General features: G+C 35.4%; 1 protein-coding gene and 1 pseudogene across 4 annotated transcripts; both read right to left on the reverse strand.

Annotated features, from left to right (window-relative positions):
- Positions 1-1,192: 1,192 nt before the first annotated feature.
- Positions 1,193-9,914, reverse strand: LOC146933751 (alanine--glyoxylate aminotransferase 2 homolog 1, mitochondrial-like; annotated as a pseudogene). Its single transcript, XR_015007553.1, has 10 exons — positions 9,056-9,914; positions 8,269-8,504; positions 7,732-7,902; positions 7,106-7,249; positions 6,835-7,014; positions 6,258-6,483; positions 5,889-6,002; positions 5,700-5,786; positions 5,466-5,596; positions 1,193-1,693 (listed from the first exon to the last, which is right to left on the reverse strand). The product of XR_015007553.1 is annotated as an alanine--glyoxylate aminotransferase 2 homolog 1, mitochondrial-like (transcript).
- A 730-nt stretch (positions 9,915-10,644) lies between these two features.
- EMB2453 (Tetratricopeptide repeat (TPR)-like superfamily protein) lies at positions 10,645-14,772 on the reverse strand. 3 transcript variants are annotated; one of them, XM_085705529.1, is made up of 4 exons: positions 14,378-14,772; positions 12,910-14,105; positions 11,061-11,195; positions 10,645-10,715 (listed from the first exon to the last, which is right to left on the reverse strand). In XM_085705529.1, the coding sequence occupies exons 1-2, from the start codon at positions 14,681-14,683 to the stop codon at positions 12,981-12,983; spliced, it is 1,431 nt and encodes a 476-aa protein (XP_085561655.1). In that variant the 5' UTR covers positions 14,684-14,772; the 3' UTR covers positions 10,645-10,715; positions 11,061-11,195; positions 12,910-12,980. The 3 variants fall into 3 exon arrangements, with proteins under 3 accessions (XP_085561655.1, XP_085561653.1, XP_085561654.1); XM_085705527.1 differs by having other exon boundaries at positions 12,907-14,105; XM_085705528.1 differs by lacking the exon at positions 10,645-10,715 and having other exon boundaries at positions 10,764-11,195.
- Between the last annotated feature and the right edge of the window lie 128 nt (positions 14,773-14,900).

The raw sequence follows: 14,900 nt of genomic DNA on the forward strand, positions 1-14,900 counted from the left end.
TGGGGGGAGGAGGGGGTGTGAGTTCTAGATTGGTTTGCAATTTGAAAATAAAATAAAGGCTAAATACCATTTTTTGTCCTTTTAGTTTGACAGAATTCTCAAGTTAGTCCTTTAAGTTTCAAAAGTTTCAGTTAGGTCCTTTTAGTTTGACATAATTCACAAGTTAGTCCTTTAAGTTTCAAAAGTTTCAAATAAGTCATTTTAGTTTGACAGAATTCCCAAATAAGTCATTTTAAGTTTCAAAAGTTTCAAACTAAAAGGACCTACTTGAAACTTTTGAAACAGTGACGGTGAAATAGTTTATCAACTAAAATGACCTATTTGAAACATTTAAAACTGAAAGGACTAACTTGAGAATTCTGTAAAACTAAAAGGACCTAATTGAAACTTTCGAAACTTAAAGGACTAACTTGGAAATTCTGTCAAACTAAAAGACCAAAAATGGTATTTGACCTAAAATAAAACTAGAAACAGAATGATGACAAGCGATTAAAGTTTCATGAATCCCCTATGTGTGTACTTGTTTGGTCAATTTAGTGCCTAATTTAATAATCAATTTGAGATTCACATTCACGATGTTTAAGAAAGTAGACTAAATCCAGTCACAGTTTAAGAAAGTAGACCAAATCCATCACAATATGAGATCTAATTTATCTAATGTATTTCTTAGGAAAAACTCATATTATAAAAAAAACATTAAGGAACGTTAAAATAAGTCACTTTGATTAATTTTCTATTTCTTAGTCAATAATAAATCTATATCATGTTACAAAAACTAGGGATATTAATGATTCATAACCTAAGTTTTGTCAAAAAAAAAATTGATTCATAACCTAAGTTCAATTTAAAGTTGATTAGAAATCGAAAAAAATTATGAATAGAATATATTAAATATACATAATTTGAATGGACTTTTTCCGATCAGTCCGATCCAGTTTTAACAACATTGACTACAATCAAACACTTAACCAACATAAAGCTATCATCAACAAAGCTTAACCATCATAGGGCAGAAGCTATTATCAACAAATGGCACAAAACTTAACCAATAAGCGAAACTATACCCTAAAGTTTACCCACTTGGTAGAAGGACAATATCATTGCTTAATCATCTATAGCAGAAGTTTCACATCTTAACTAGCATATTCAAAGGCCAGAATCAACATCAAACTGAAAATATAGAGAACCCATCTGAAAACAAAATGCTCCTCACAGTTTAAAGAGTAGTGTAATTAATCCAAAGGCTGAAGTAGCAAAACAAAGTCATCAACATCATATTCAACATAATAGAAAGCTTGCACAAAACCAATAAGCTGGTATCCTTTATTTTTATTTTTTTCTTATCGTAGAATCTTTAACTAGAATTCCGAGAACCAGATGATAAAGGAAATTGAATCAAAGACTCATAACCGAAAATCATCATCAAACACAATTAATCTTGGAACTCTAGAACCCTATGATTTGAGAGAAAAGGAAATTGATGAGGAGAGAATCATTGATCGGTCTTGCAATTAATCTGTGATGCTTGAATAATCAACATCATTGTTGTCAAAGACTTCATTTGCAAGTCATGGATGTACTCATTACCCTCCAGCAGCGACATCTTGGTTATCAACCAATTAACTTTAGTTGTTAGGTCTCAAGCATTCTCTTCATAGACCATAGTACCCCGAAGACAAGGACCCCGAATTCCCTGCATTAATAAAACATACACAGTTTTCAGCAGTAGTTAATCCTCAGTCACTAATTTGAAACCAAATGGTTCAAGATCAGATTACAAATACACTAAATCAGTTCTAAATAATCTCATTTGTTGATTTAAATCGGACACCAAAGACAACGGCTATTGTGCACGAACAATTATACCAATGGACAAAAATGAACCCAGTCAATTCAGGCAAAACTATACAAATTTTAGAAGGAAAAAAAGAACATAACCTAGTATATAGTTATTTTTAACCAAAAAAAAAAAGGATAATAAAAATAAATATTCCAGTATATCACCAAACCAGAAAGTCGGTATATTAAGCATCCATACAACAATTTCTTGCAAATATATACATTAGATAGAAAAGATATTCCCACACAAATAAAGAGGGAATAGTTTTGACTGCCATTAGCATGTAGTGCAGCACAATCATCACAAAAATAAAAAACTCCTAATGTTTTGACCCATATAGTTTTTGAGCGCTTATATTTGTACACCCTCAATTTTCTTACAACCATTCAACACCTCACTTTTTCTCTATTTCTCACTTACTATCACATCGCCAACTCTCCATCCTATTCGAGTCTTATCTTCACACCAAATCAACTAAGAAGAGATTCTACCATATCTTCTATAATACAATCTATATCACCATTCTCTCTAATGATTACATTTCTTATCTTATCTTGACTTGTGTGACCAGTGTAATGTTCTCATCTTTACAATACTAAGTGTTGCGAATTCGATGAGAAAACACACCAATAACAAATTGATGTGTGGAGCAAGGGATAATTAAGCAACCAAAATCAAAGTGTATGGAACAGTTATAATCACAAGCCAAAAGTAGAAAACAACAGCGAGAGAAAAGGAAGAGAGAACACAAAGAATTTGTTGACCCAATTCAGTCCAAATTGACCTAGTCTGGGGGAGAGAGCAGCCCACCGTTCCACTATATGATGAGTAACGTTACAAAGAGATTTCAATGGGTTAGAAGAATAAGTCTCCCGCCTAATTCTACCCAAAACCCAGCCTCTTCCCGTAACCAAGAGACTCAATCCTAATAGTGTTTCCCAAGGTGAATCAACCCTCAAAACCTAGTGTTTGTTCCAAAGAGGCAAACTCTATACAAACCCTAGTTTTGTTGTTGTCTTTCTAAACCCTTGTTTCAGCCCCCTCTATCTCTCTAGGTTTATACTGATACAATGTCTATATTTATAGTAAAAGAATCCTCAATAAAACTAGAACAAATCTAGGCCCGAAAATACGTTTCTGTTTTATTTTCTGCTGTCAAAATCGGCCACCGTGCTTACCGGCAACCGATTTTTCCAGAACCAACAGACAAAAAAACAGAGTCCAAAATCGGCCACCGATTTGTACTTTCAGCAAACATCAATTTTGGCCTCCAAACTCCAATTTTGAGTCACTTTCACAACAATCTCCACCTTGACTCCAAATTAGTGATGATGCCCATTTAACATCAACACCTTGCTGCTCTTTCCCTTGCTTCCCACTACACCAAGTAGCTCCACAGGTTTACACCCTAACCCCTTTAGCCATCAGAATGTCTTCTGCCTTCTCGAAGGTACTTGCAGTCCAACTACGCTAGGAATTTTAGGTAGTTCCACAAGCCTTTACCTCGACCTCTTCAGCCATCGGAACGTCTTCCGTCTTCTCGAAGAGTCCTTGCAGTCTAACTACACTAGGAGTTTTAGGTAGTTCCACAAGCATTCACCATGACATCTTCAACACAGGACATCTCCCGCTTCCTTGAAGGTCTCCTTGCATCCAATCACCCTTGGCCTTCTTTTAGGGTAATCCCGCAAGCCGTGCTATCCCTATAGCACCCAAGGTCCTCCATAGTCGTACCATTACCGGTGTGTTCAACTCCACCTCACCCTGAGCGTACTCTACCTCAACTAGCAAATGCGTACATCCCACTATGTCTTCAACCTTGAAACTCCACCTCAACAGGTAGATCATGAGTATTGTTGCCTCCGCCTCTCCAGACTGATCATGAGTATTCTTACCACCGCCTCTCCAGGCTGATGTTGAGTGTTTAACGTCTCTCCAGACGACCACCGCTCCACTAGGCATCAATCCCAAGGTGACCAACATCACCTTCATCCTCCAAACAACACCACACCATCAGAGCACCCGCATCCCTAAGACGCACCTCAGTGTTCTCCAAATCACCAATGATTTTGTTGAACTCCACAAGTAGCTCCATGACGTCCTTTAACTTTACCATCCTGAATAAGTAAAGTTGTTGCTTTAGGAATTGTCGACGAGCCAAAGACTTTGTCATATACAAATATTCGAACTTTGACCACATCGATGTTGCGGTTGTATCCTTTGCTACTTCTCTCGAAACTTTATCTCCGAGGCACAAGACAATGGCACTCCTGGCCTTGTCCACCATCTCGGTCTTCTCCGCTCGTGACATGGTGACTGGTAACGAACCTTCACCCTTCAAAGCTTTCTCACACTTTTGCTGTATTAATACCGCTTCCATCTTTACCTTCCATAACCCAAAATCGTTATCTCCGGAAAACTTCTCAATATCCCACTTCGAACCCATGGTACTTGATTATCCTTTGACCCTTGCCCCACGGTGGGCGCCAATTGTTGCGAATTCGATGAGAAAACACACCAATAACAAATTGATGTGTGGAGCAAGGGATAATTAAGCAACCAAAATCAAAGTGTATGGAACAGTTATAATCACAAGCCAAAAGTAGAAAACAACAGCGAGAGAAAAGGAAGAGAGAACACAAAGAATTTGTTGACCCAGTTCAGTCCAAATTGACCTAGTCTGGGGGAGAGAGCAGCCCTCCGTTCCACTATATGATGAGTAACGTTACAAAGAGATTTCAATGGGTTAGAAGAATAAGTCTCCCGCCTAATTCTACCCAAAACCCAGCCTCTTCCCGTAACCAAGAGACTCAATCCTAATAGTGTTTCCCAAGGTGAATCAACCCTCAAAACCTAGTGTTTGTTCCAAAGAGACAAACTCTATACAAACCCTAGTTTTGTTGTTGCCTTTCTAAACCCTTGTTTCAGCCCCCTCTATCTCTCTAGGTTTATACTGATACAATGTCTATATTTATAGTAAAAGAATCCTCAATAAAACTAGAACAAATCTAGGCCCGAAAATACGTTTCTGTTTTATTTTCTGCTGTCAAAATCGGCCACCGTGCTTACCAAATCGGCCACCAATTTTTCCAGAACCAACAGACAAAAAAACAGAGTCCAAAATCGGCCACCGTGCTCTGAAAATCGGCCACCGATTTGTACTTTCAGCAAACATCAATTTTGGCCTCCAAACTCCAATTTTGAGTCACTTTCACAACACTTAGCTTACTTTTGTATCTTCTCTTAATTATGTCCAACATTCAGCCCATACAAGATTGTAGATTGTATTATAGTTGTACGGTATTTTTTAAGATTGGATGGTACTTTTTCTAATCATAAATTACACCTGAAGCATGTTAAGCAATGGGCACCAGAAACTTCAATCGTATGCATGTGGTTCATTATATACCGGACAACTTGCAATGAATAGACAAGAAGAAAGCATATTAAGAAAAGAAAAATCAAATACTATAATTGTGAAAAATATTATAGAGTATATTTACCTGTATTTTAAAAAAGAAATGTGATGTCACATGAGGAACAAGTGAAAATTTGTTCCTCTGAAGAATTAGTGCAATGTAAAATAGAATGGGAGAGCTTATGACAAAGCGATATAGCATACTACCTCACCAGTGAACTGAGCTGCTTCTACGGGCGTAATGGAAGGGCCAATAAATTCTCAGCTTTGTTGCTAGCCAGATGCACAATCATTTCACAGCTTTGTCATAGAATAGTCTAGGGCATCCACAAGAAAATCTGCAAAGTGAAGAGAATGATCAGTGAAAAAATACTTTTGTTAGATTTCAATATAAAATATGGAAGCTGCTATTCAGTTAAGAGAGTGAGGACATAATTATACCTGCGTCATTTTTTGTGAAACACATAGGTGGCTTAATCCTGAAAACATTTCCATGCAGTCCTCCTTTCCCAACAAGGATGCCAAGCTCTTCAATCCATATGCAGGTAAATAGTTAGACTACTACTTGTTTGGAACATATATATTAGAAATAATGGCTTTATATGCACGATGAAATGATATTAGCCTCACCTCTAAGTTTTTCGAACAATACAGCCGTTTCAGCCTTCGCAGGTGTCTTGTTTTTCCGGTCGGTAACAAGCTCTACCCCCAACATTAATCCTCTTCCCCTCACATCACCGATAACTGACACACTATATAATAACTATGAGAATAATCAACAAAATTGCAACAACCTGAAAAACAGTCTTTTGTGTAAACACTTATGATGCAGCTACATGCTAACTAAAAGAAATCAGCTAAGAGGCTAAAATGAAACAATGGAGATCCCCCAACCTAATAAAGCATGTACATAGATAGCTAGAAAGTGCAAACATGCCATAAAAGAACTGTATTACAAATTTAACCATTTCTAAGATATTATATTAAAAAATGACATACTGTCGTGTCGTTTCTGAAGTGATCTCAAACGCTCAAGCAAATGAGAACCAACGTCAGCGCAATGAGCCTGACGCTTCTCCTTATCCAGAACTTTGAGCACTGCAAGTCCCCCGGCAGAACATACAAGGTTCCCACCAAATGTATTAAATTGAATCTTTTGGGCCATGATACTTGCAATTTCTGGAGTTGTAACAACAGCTCCTAATGGCAAACCGTTGCCAATACCCTAATACAGATTAACATGAGATACAATTGAGTAACTGCAGAAGATATGAAAGATAAAATGCTAGAACAAAATACATTATAATTCTATGATATTGAAAATATAGTAGATGGTCTTTCATTTGCTCCCTTTTTCTCTAAAAAAATAGTACAAATAAAAGTATACTATAATTATAAGATAGCAGAACAAGATATCTAGAGCTGAAACTAAGAAAAACATGAAATTAAGCTCAAAATGCATGCATACATGCTTAATGAACCTCATTATTAGAGACAATGTTGCACTTCAAATGCATAACTAAGGTGCCATGGTTTCAGAAAATAATTAATAACTATATAGGATTTTGATATATACCTTAGCCATTGTTACTATATCAGGAGTAACACCCTGTGTCTCGAAACCCCAATAATGGCTTCCTGTGCGTCCAAATCCAGTTTGCACTTCATCTGCAATGCAGACACCACCAGCCTTGCGCACAATGTCATAGACCTGTTTTAAATAGGCAGGTACCAGCTCACCCGCTCCTCCAACCCCCTAGAATAAGTCATGGTGAAAAAGTCAATTAAAAAGGTATGCCAATCTAATTATTACCTTAAACATTGAATATGATAGATTTTATAGATACCTGAATTGTTTTAGCTATAAATCCAGCAACGTTTCCTGAAGACCCAAACTCAATATGGTCTTGGACATCTTTGGCATAACTATTGGCATCTGCACCAAAGACTCCACGGTATGCATCTGGATTCATTACATGATGAATCTCACCCTAAAAGGTTCCAAATATTGTCAAGAATAATTTTAGTGTACCATCAATAATAGAAAAGTGAATACGACATTCACAACTGTATGACTACAACCAGAACAGCTCAAATATATTTAAATGGTTTGTTTGCATAAAAAAACTGAACACAGAAAATGTCTGAAACAGATTTTAATATCTATGATTAGCTTGTGAAGGTCCTAATGTTGGACATAAAAATCCAAATGAAAACCAATTTTGATTATGTTAAAAGCATACTTTAAATTTGTTTCTAAAAACTTGAATTAAAACTTCAAGTGAGTAAAACAGATTGATAAGGAAATGAATTGCAAACAGTTGCAAGTCTGCAACCACGACAGTGAGAAAAAATAGCATAGTTGGCGGAATCCATGTATACTGTAACTTGTAATTCTAGATGGAAATTTGAAATATATGATCAAATATACAAGATTAGTTGAAATATTGTGATGAAATATGAAGAAACAAACCTGTGGTATTGGGTATTTCCACGTGTTTAGCCAGGTGAGACCCATTGTGCTAGAACTTCCCCCATGGTATGCATTCCTCAAAGAAATCATACCAAGATTACCAGTATACAATCTGGCCATCAGCATTGCCAATTCATTGGCTTCAGAACCAGAATTTACAAAAATTACAACCTGCAATTCATAAGTTGACAATTACATTCCACATTCAATCAAACCTAACACATTATGAAACTCAACACACACAGTGTTTCACCAATGAATGTGTAACATAAGAAATAAGAGGCATCATGCAATCATATAATCATCAAAATTCACCATACAATAACACAACAGAGCTGATAATCTGATACGAGATTATGAAATTGACACTCCACATTCAATCAAACCTAGCAGATTATGAAATTGAACACAACATTTCTCCAATGAATGCATAAAATAAGAAATCAGGGACATTATACAATCATCCATACAAATCATCATCATAATTCATCATATTACAACACAGCATAATTACAACACAGCATAAGATTGACTCACTTTAAGATTTCCAGGCATTTTGGATGCCAACGCCTCGGCGAAATCAGCTATAGCATGGTGTAGATATATTGTGGTTGCATGCTGCAACAATTTACTCTGCTCAAAGATGGCATCCAAAACTTCGGGATGACAATGTCCACAAGAAACTGCAACAATCCCACCAAAAGCATTGAGGTAACGCCTTCCAGCCTCATCATAAAGATACTGCATGCATCTTCCCCTCCACAATATTCAGCTACACACATTGTTCAAATTCAGATCAAACATCATTCATCAATTTCTTCTATACACATAAATAATAATTAGGTTGAAATATAGTTTATCATCCAAACAAAAATTGATTTTAGTCCCTGTAAAAAAAGAATGTTTTTTAGTTTGTTTTTTTTTTTTTGTTTGGTTGTTGATCCTTGATGGCCAATTTATGTTGATATTAATATTAAGACATGTGTCCAAGTTATGCCAATGTATCATGTCCAAGTCCAACTCATGTGTGTCCATGTTATGCTCAAGAAATGTCTTTTGTTCACTATGTCAATCCATCATGTCCAGTCCATGTGTCCATCCATATTTTGCTCAAGAAATGTCCTTTGTCCAAATTATGTCAATCTATCATGTCCATTATGCTCAAGAAATGTCACGGATATGCCAAAATTACGTTCATTAGAGACCAATAACTTATTAATCCCATAATAATTCAAGTAAATATTGAAAAAACATGAATTTTCGCAATATGACAAATAAGTAAAAGTAAATTAAAAAAAAAAGTAGATAGTGAAAAGTACTGATGGGTTTCTGGTAAAAATGGAACAAGGAAGGAGCGAGGAACGTTTTCCGCTTGGTGAATACTTCGTTGGCGGATGGTCCTTTGTATGGATTAGGCTCGTGATCGAACGGTGGAATCTGCGGCAGTTGGGTGGCAGAAGAGAAAGCTCTGGTGCATGAGAGGAAATGGGAAGTTGCTCTCTTGAGTAGTACTGATTGAACTGCAGCAGCCATGGTTTGATAGAATGAAGATTGGGTTATGATCTTTCTTTCTTTTGTTTGAAAGGGTTCTGATCTTAGATAGAAGTGAGGGAAGTGAAGGCAATGACTAACATATATATAATGTTGAATGAACTTAATGATTTTGAGTCATAGCCAGACACTCACATGTGAATGATTTATCATTATTGCTTTGTTTGCATGACATGATAAGAAACTGGAAAATAGTACTATACAAACTTTTTCTCTTATTTCACAATCTTATTCTCAATAAGGAAGGAATCTATTTTCCATTTCTGGAAACACATTCATTTATTGATCCGTGACTGAACACACTTCCAAAACTACATCACGGGTCTCGTTTTTTCCATTCTTCTTGGTAACATGGCGTGTATGCTTCATTTTATTTTGGAAGGTGTCAAAATTGAATTTAAAGCTGTGGAATTGAGCAAGGCAGGTTCGCAGCGGGAATGTGGTTCAACTTCCGCCGTTAGACAACATCTTCGACAAGTGATTCATAAATACTTTTTAGACATTCCGCCTAAATGGTCGCACAAACACTTTTTAATAAAGTTGGATGAAAAAAATCAATTTGTTTTAAAAAGTTAAATGATTAACTTGTTTACTTTTACAAACATAAAAACTAACTTAGAACTAAAATGACTACTTGAGTACAAGCGTTAGATTTAAAGGACCCCCAGAATACATTTGGTGCGTGTGATATTGTTTTGTTGAATTGTGTTTGTAATTTTGATTGTGAGAATAATATTAATATAATAAATAAATAAATAAACAAAAAAAATTCAAATGATATAATTGGCGTGAAACATATTTGAATTTTAAAAAGTTGCATCAGTGAAATAAAGGATTGTGTATTTCTTAAAAATAACGTGGTCTAATAGACATCATTTAAGAATCATACTTTAGATTCATCATCAAAATATTCTCTAGCGCTAGATAATTTATTCGATATATTAACAAATCAAAACTATTTCAACTGGACTTCATATAATTCCGACATATATGAAGAAACAAATATTTTAAAATAAATAAATAATATAAAAAAAAATATTATCGCATATTTGGCACGAGGGTACACTAATTCTATACGTAGTAGATTCCTTAAAAAAAAAAATCCATACGTAGTAGATATGGCGGTCGAGTTGATGTTACGATGAAACTGTAACACACACCAAGTCAAAGATCAGGGGTATGTAAACTAATTATGTGTTAACGTTCCATATTCTTTGAAGAATCTTGGATCTCAAAGTTGCTCTACTTCTTTTCTTACGCATAAGCTCGACACAATTCTTTACAAGAAATTACAACAGAGCAATGGCAAAGAGGATAGAAGAAGAGGATGAAGCAAATGGGATGAAAAGAGGTACCTTATTGACGAAATTTTTTCTTTGCTTCTAAGTATCCATTGGCGCCAAACTTCCAGCACAATATGCCTTTCCTCTATTCTGAGGTACAAGACGGCAACATGGCTTACATAAGCAACTTTAGTATCGTTTTTAAAATATTATTTTAGTAAGCTTAAAACGACAGCGTTTTATACAACTGTGTGAAACTTTGGGATTTTGCTACAGCAGGAGCTAACACAACTAATATTTGCAACAAATTATATTACAGTATTACATTATTAATCCATCGTTTTCAGTACCCGTCCATAAAACATTTCAAGTTAGCCTTGAAGTCTTTAGCCTTGAAGCCTCAATTTCAATTGCAACAGTATGATAATTGCACATGAATAATCAACACTATAGTTGATAAAGACTTCATTTTTAAGTCATAGATTTACTCATTACCCTTCAGCAGTTAGTCCACTCTTTCGGCTTGGTTATCAACTAATTAGCTTTCGCAGATGTTAGGTCTGAAGCATTCTCTTCGTAGACCATAGTAACCCCAAAGACAAGGGATATTGTGCAGAAAAAACCGTACACCTATTAACAAAAGTGAACAGAGGAAACTTAGTCAATGGTTATTTTATTTGTAGCAACAAAAAGGATAAAAATAATATTCCAACTTATGACACCAAACCAGAAAGTAATGGATTAAGCATCTACTCAACAAATTCTTCCAAATATACTCCCTCCATTCCTTTTCTTTTGATGTTTTAGCTCTTGACACAAGTTTTAAGGAGTAACTAAAGTATAATATTTGTGTGTTTTTTACTTAAATGTCCTTATTTATCATTAAATTCACATGTGACAAACCAAAGGTCATAACTACTTTAATAGTTTATTGTGTTTTCCAACAAGGGTAAACTTGAGAAAACAATAATAAATTCACTAAAACATCAAAAGTTTTGGAATATAGTTGAAGTTCTAAAACATCAAAAGAAAAGGAATGGAGGGAGTATTAGATAGCAAAGATATTCCCACACAATTATACATTTAAGGAAAATGTTAAAAGAAAGAAGTAGAAAAAAACTTTTATCATTTCTTAGAGGAACTATAACTACCATAGACTTTTTTTTTGTCTAAGTGGGGTTAGATGCATAAATCAAATGACGCCATAATATCCTATCACAAATCATGTCTAACAACATATAATATTTAAATCAAAACCTCCAAATGTTTTGACAACTATAGTTTTTTTTCTTCCTATCTTTCTCTACCTCTAACTATTGAATTATTCTTCATCCTTCATAACTCTTATCTACACACCAAACCAAGCCCGAAATTGAATGATACTTTTTCTTATCACAAATTACACCTGAAGCATGTTAAGCATTACGAACCAGAAACTTCTATGATATGTCTGTGCTTCATTTTAAACCAGACAACTTGCAATGAATATACAAGAAGGCATAATAAGATGAACAGACACAGCAGAAGCAGAAAAAAAGGGCAGTGAGCATAATACAAGAATGTTAAAACGATATTCTGTTGTTTTCACAATACCATATATAAATCAACTCAGACAAACTTGTTGATCTAAAGACTGACACTTAATAAAAAGATTGAGAGTGGAAGATGAAAAGGAAAAAATATCAACAATATTTTCTGAAAAGCAAAGAACAGTGAGCATGGGAGATATGGCAGTGAGCTAAAAAAATTAAGCATGGACCGCGATAAATGTAATCGTGGTAAGTGGCTAGAGGAAGGACGCTGAACTTAAGTCACAAAAAATCCTCTTTTAGGCACTATTATATAAACAATATTTGTTTGATCATATGATAGTATTCATATATAGTTTCTTTTGTTTCCTAGAGTATCTTCCGCAGTTGCAGAGACATTATTCATATCATATTTTACCAAACATATTATGGTGATGACCAGAATGAAACACTACAGACCACAAGCACACATCATTCTCTTATTTATTCTTGTTTCTTTTGCCCTGAGAATATTAACTTTCATGGAGTTATATCTTCCAAGATGAAGCATCTAATTTCAAGGAAATGGCACTATTATAATAAATGTGGGTGGAGGTTCAATGAATTAATAGTAACATAATGATCATGTACACAGACGTTAAGATAAATCAAATACTATAAGTGTGAAATCTTATAGTTGATATTTACCTATAATTTAAAAAAGAAAACATGATGTCACATAAGGACCAAACGAGAACCTATTCTTCAAAAGAATCAGTGCAATGTAAAATAGAGTGAGGAAAGATTATGGCAAAGTGATATAGCTAGCTTACCACCTCACAAGTGAACTGAGCTGCTTGTATGAAAAACATGGTTAGACCAATAAATTCTTGGTGCGAATTGCCAACTATGTTTCCAGTTGAGTTTTCGCAAACTTTTGCGGTCTGCTTGAACCAGTTCCAGCATTTGCAGATCCTGACTTTTCCGTTGAAGATCCAATAGTACCCAAAGCATCCAAGAAGAACCTCTTATTAGGGATAACACCATCTTTATCCATTTGCTTTAGTAATTTATCTAATAGCTCCTTGGAATTTGCTTTAGTGTATGCCTTATAAAGAAGTTTATATGTTGATGCATCCGGAAATATTTTTATGCTTCTCGCCCTTGCAAACAGTGAATCTGCTTCTTGTGGCAAACCATTTATGCAGTAAGCATCAAGCATGGCATTTAGAGTTGAAACTTTTATAGGAACTTTCGACTCAATCAGTCCATCGAACAATTCTACAGCCTTGGAGACACAACCGCATAAGCCGTACATATGGATGAGACTCTCGTGCGTAACAAAACTCGGTGTATAACCCATGTCAGTCATATTTTGGAAAACATTTTCTGCTTTATCCTTTAGCCGCGCCTTCCCATAGTTCAAAATCATTGAGTTGAATGTAGGCAGTGTTGGTTTTTCCTTGGAGCGTGATAAACTCTTAAATACTTGTTCCATCTTATCAAATTGCTGCTTTTTCCCATATGAATCAATGAGCAAATTGTAGGTAATCAAGTCGAGCTTAACCTGATTACTCTTCATTCGAACAAGCACAGATTCCATTTCTCGGATCATCCCATTTTTTCCATATCCATCCATCACACCATTGAAGGTGTAAATGTCCGGTGAAACAGAACTCTCATCAAGATCTTTGAACAGATAATTCACTTGATTCACATCCCGAGCCTGAGCAAAAGCTCTCAGAAGAATATTGTATGTAACGATGTTTGGCTTGCACCGCTCAGTTGTTTTCATCTTCTCAAAGTATCCAAGAGCTTTGACCAATGCCTTTGACTTGTCCCGCGAATGAAGGTGGGCAGAGATAAGTGAATTATACACAGAAGTATCGGGGCGACAGCCAGTGTTGCGCATCTCTGAGAAAAGCCACATAGCCAGCCTGATTTGGCCTTTCTTTCCCATAACTGATATGAGTTTTGAGTAAACCCCATTATCTGCAATATACCATCGTTGTCTCTGCATCCATCTGAAAACCTGAATTCCAAACATCACTACTCTTAAGTCACAGAAGTATCACTACTCTAAAATCGTGATTAATAAATTGCAATCGCTTGTTGAATTCATTAATCGTTAACCGAATGTAATAATGTTTGAACTACGTTAACCACCTAAATTGTCGTTTGGAATTAGTTGTTCATCAAAATATTATTTTGTATCACTAAGAGAGATTGTTTTGACATAAAATGTAACAAAAGTATAATATTGTTAACAATTGAAAAAGGGGGATATAGAGAAAGAAAAAGAACCTCAAGGCATTGAAGCCATTTATCATGTTTACCAAGTTCTTCAAAGAGCAAGAAACAGTGTTCGGTTCTGACAAGCTTCACATATTTGTTCAATGTTTTCAGTAATGGCTCTTTGTCGGTTATCTTCCGAGTGAGCAAACGAACAAGCTCTAGAGTTTCGGATTGGTCGGTTGTTAGCTTCCTATTTGTACGGGTCGGGTTCGATCCGCATAAAATTCGGGTGGGTGTGGTAATGCATGGAGGGTTAGGAATCTTTGGAAATGGGTAATAATAATAAGAAGGAGTGGAGAAAGAGATAGAAGACATTGCTGGCAATAGGGATCTCGGGGGAAGAAGATGGAGAATACTGTTTGTTTTCACTCCAATTGAGAGGATAGGTTTGGTTTTTTACACCACTGCCAACTAGCAATAACCCTTTTTATTTTCAAAATATTAGTAGTAAATCAAAATCTGTACAACGACCTTAATAGATCAGACAAGAATTTGATTTATATTTTGTGTTTATGTTTAATTCCGTTGTTGA

Source organism: Medicago sativa, chromosome 4 (genome assembly GCF_051527215.1).
Source record: "Medicago sativa cultivar Bolivia chromosome 4, Bolivia_mono, whole genome shotgun sequence".
Lineage (NCBI taxonomy): Eukaryota > Viridiplantae > Streptophyta > Magnoliopsida > Fabales > Fabaceae > Medicago > Medicago sativa.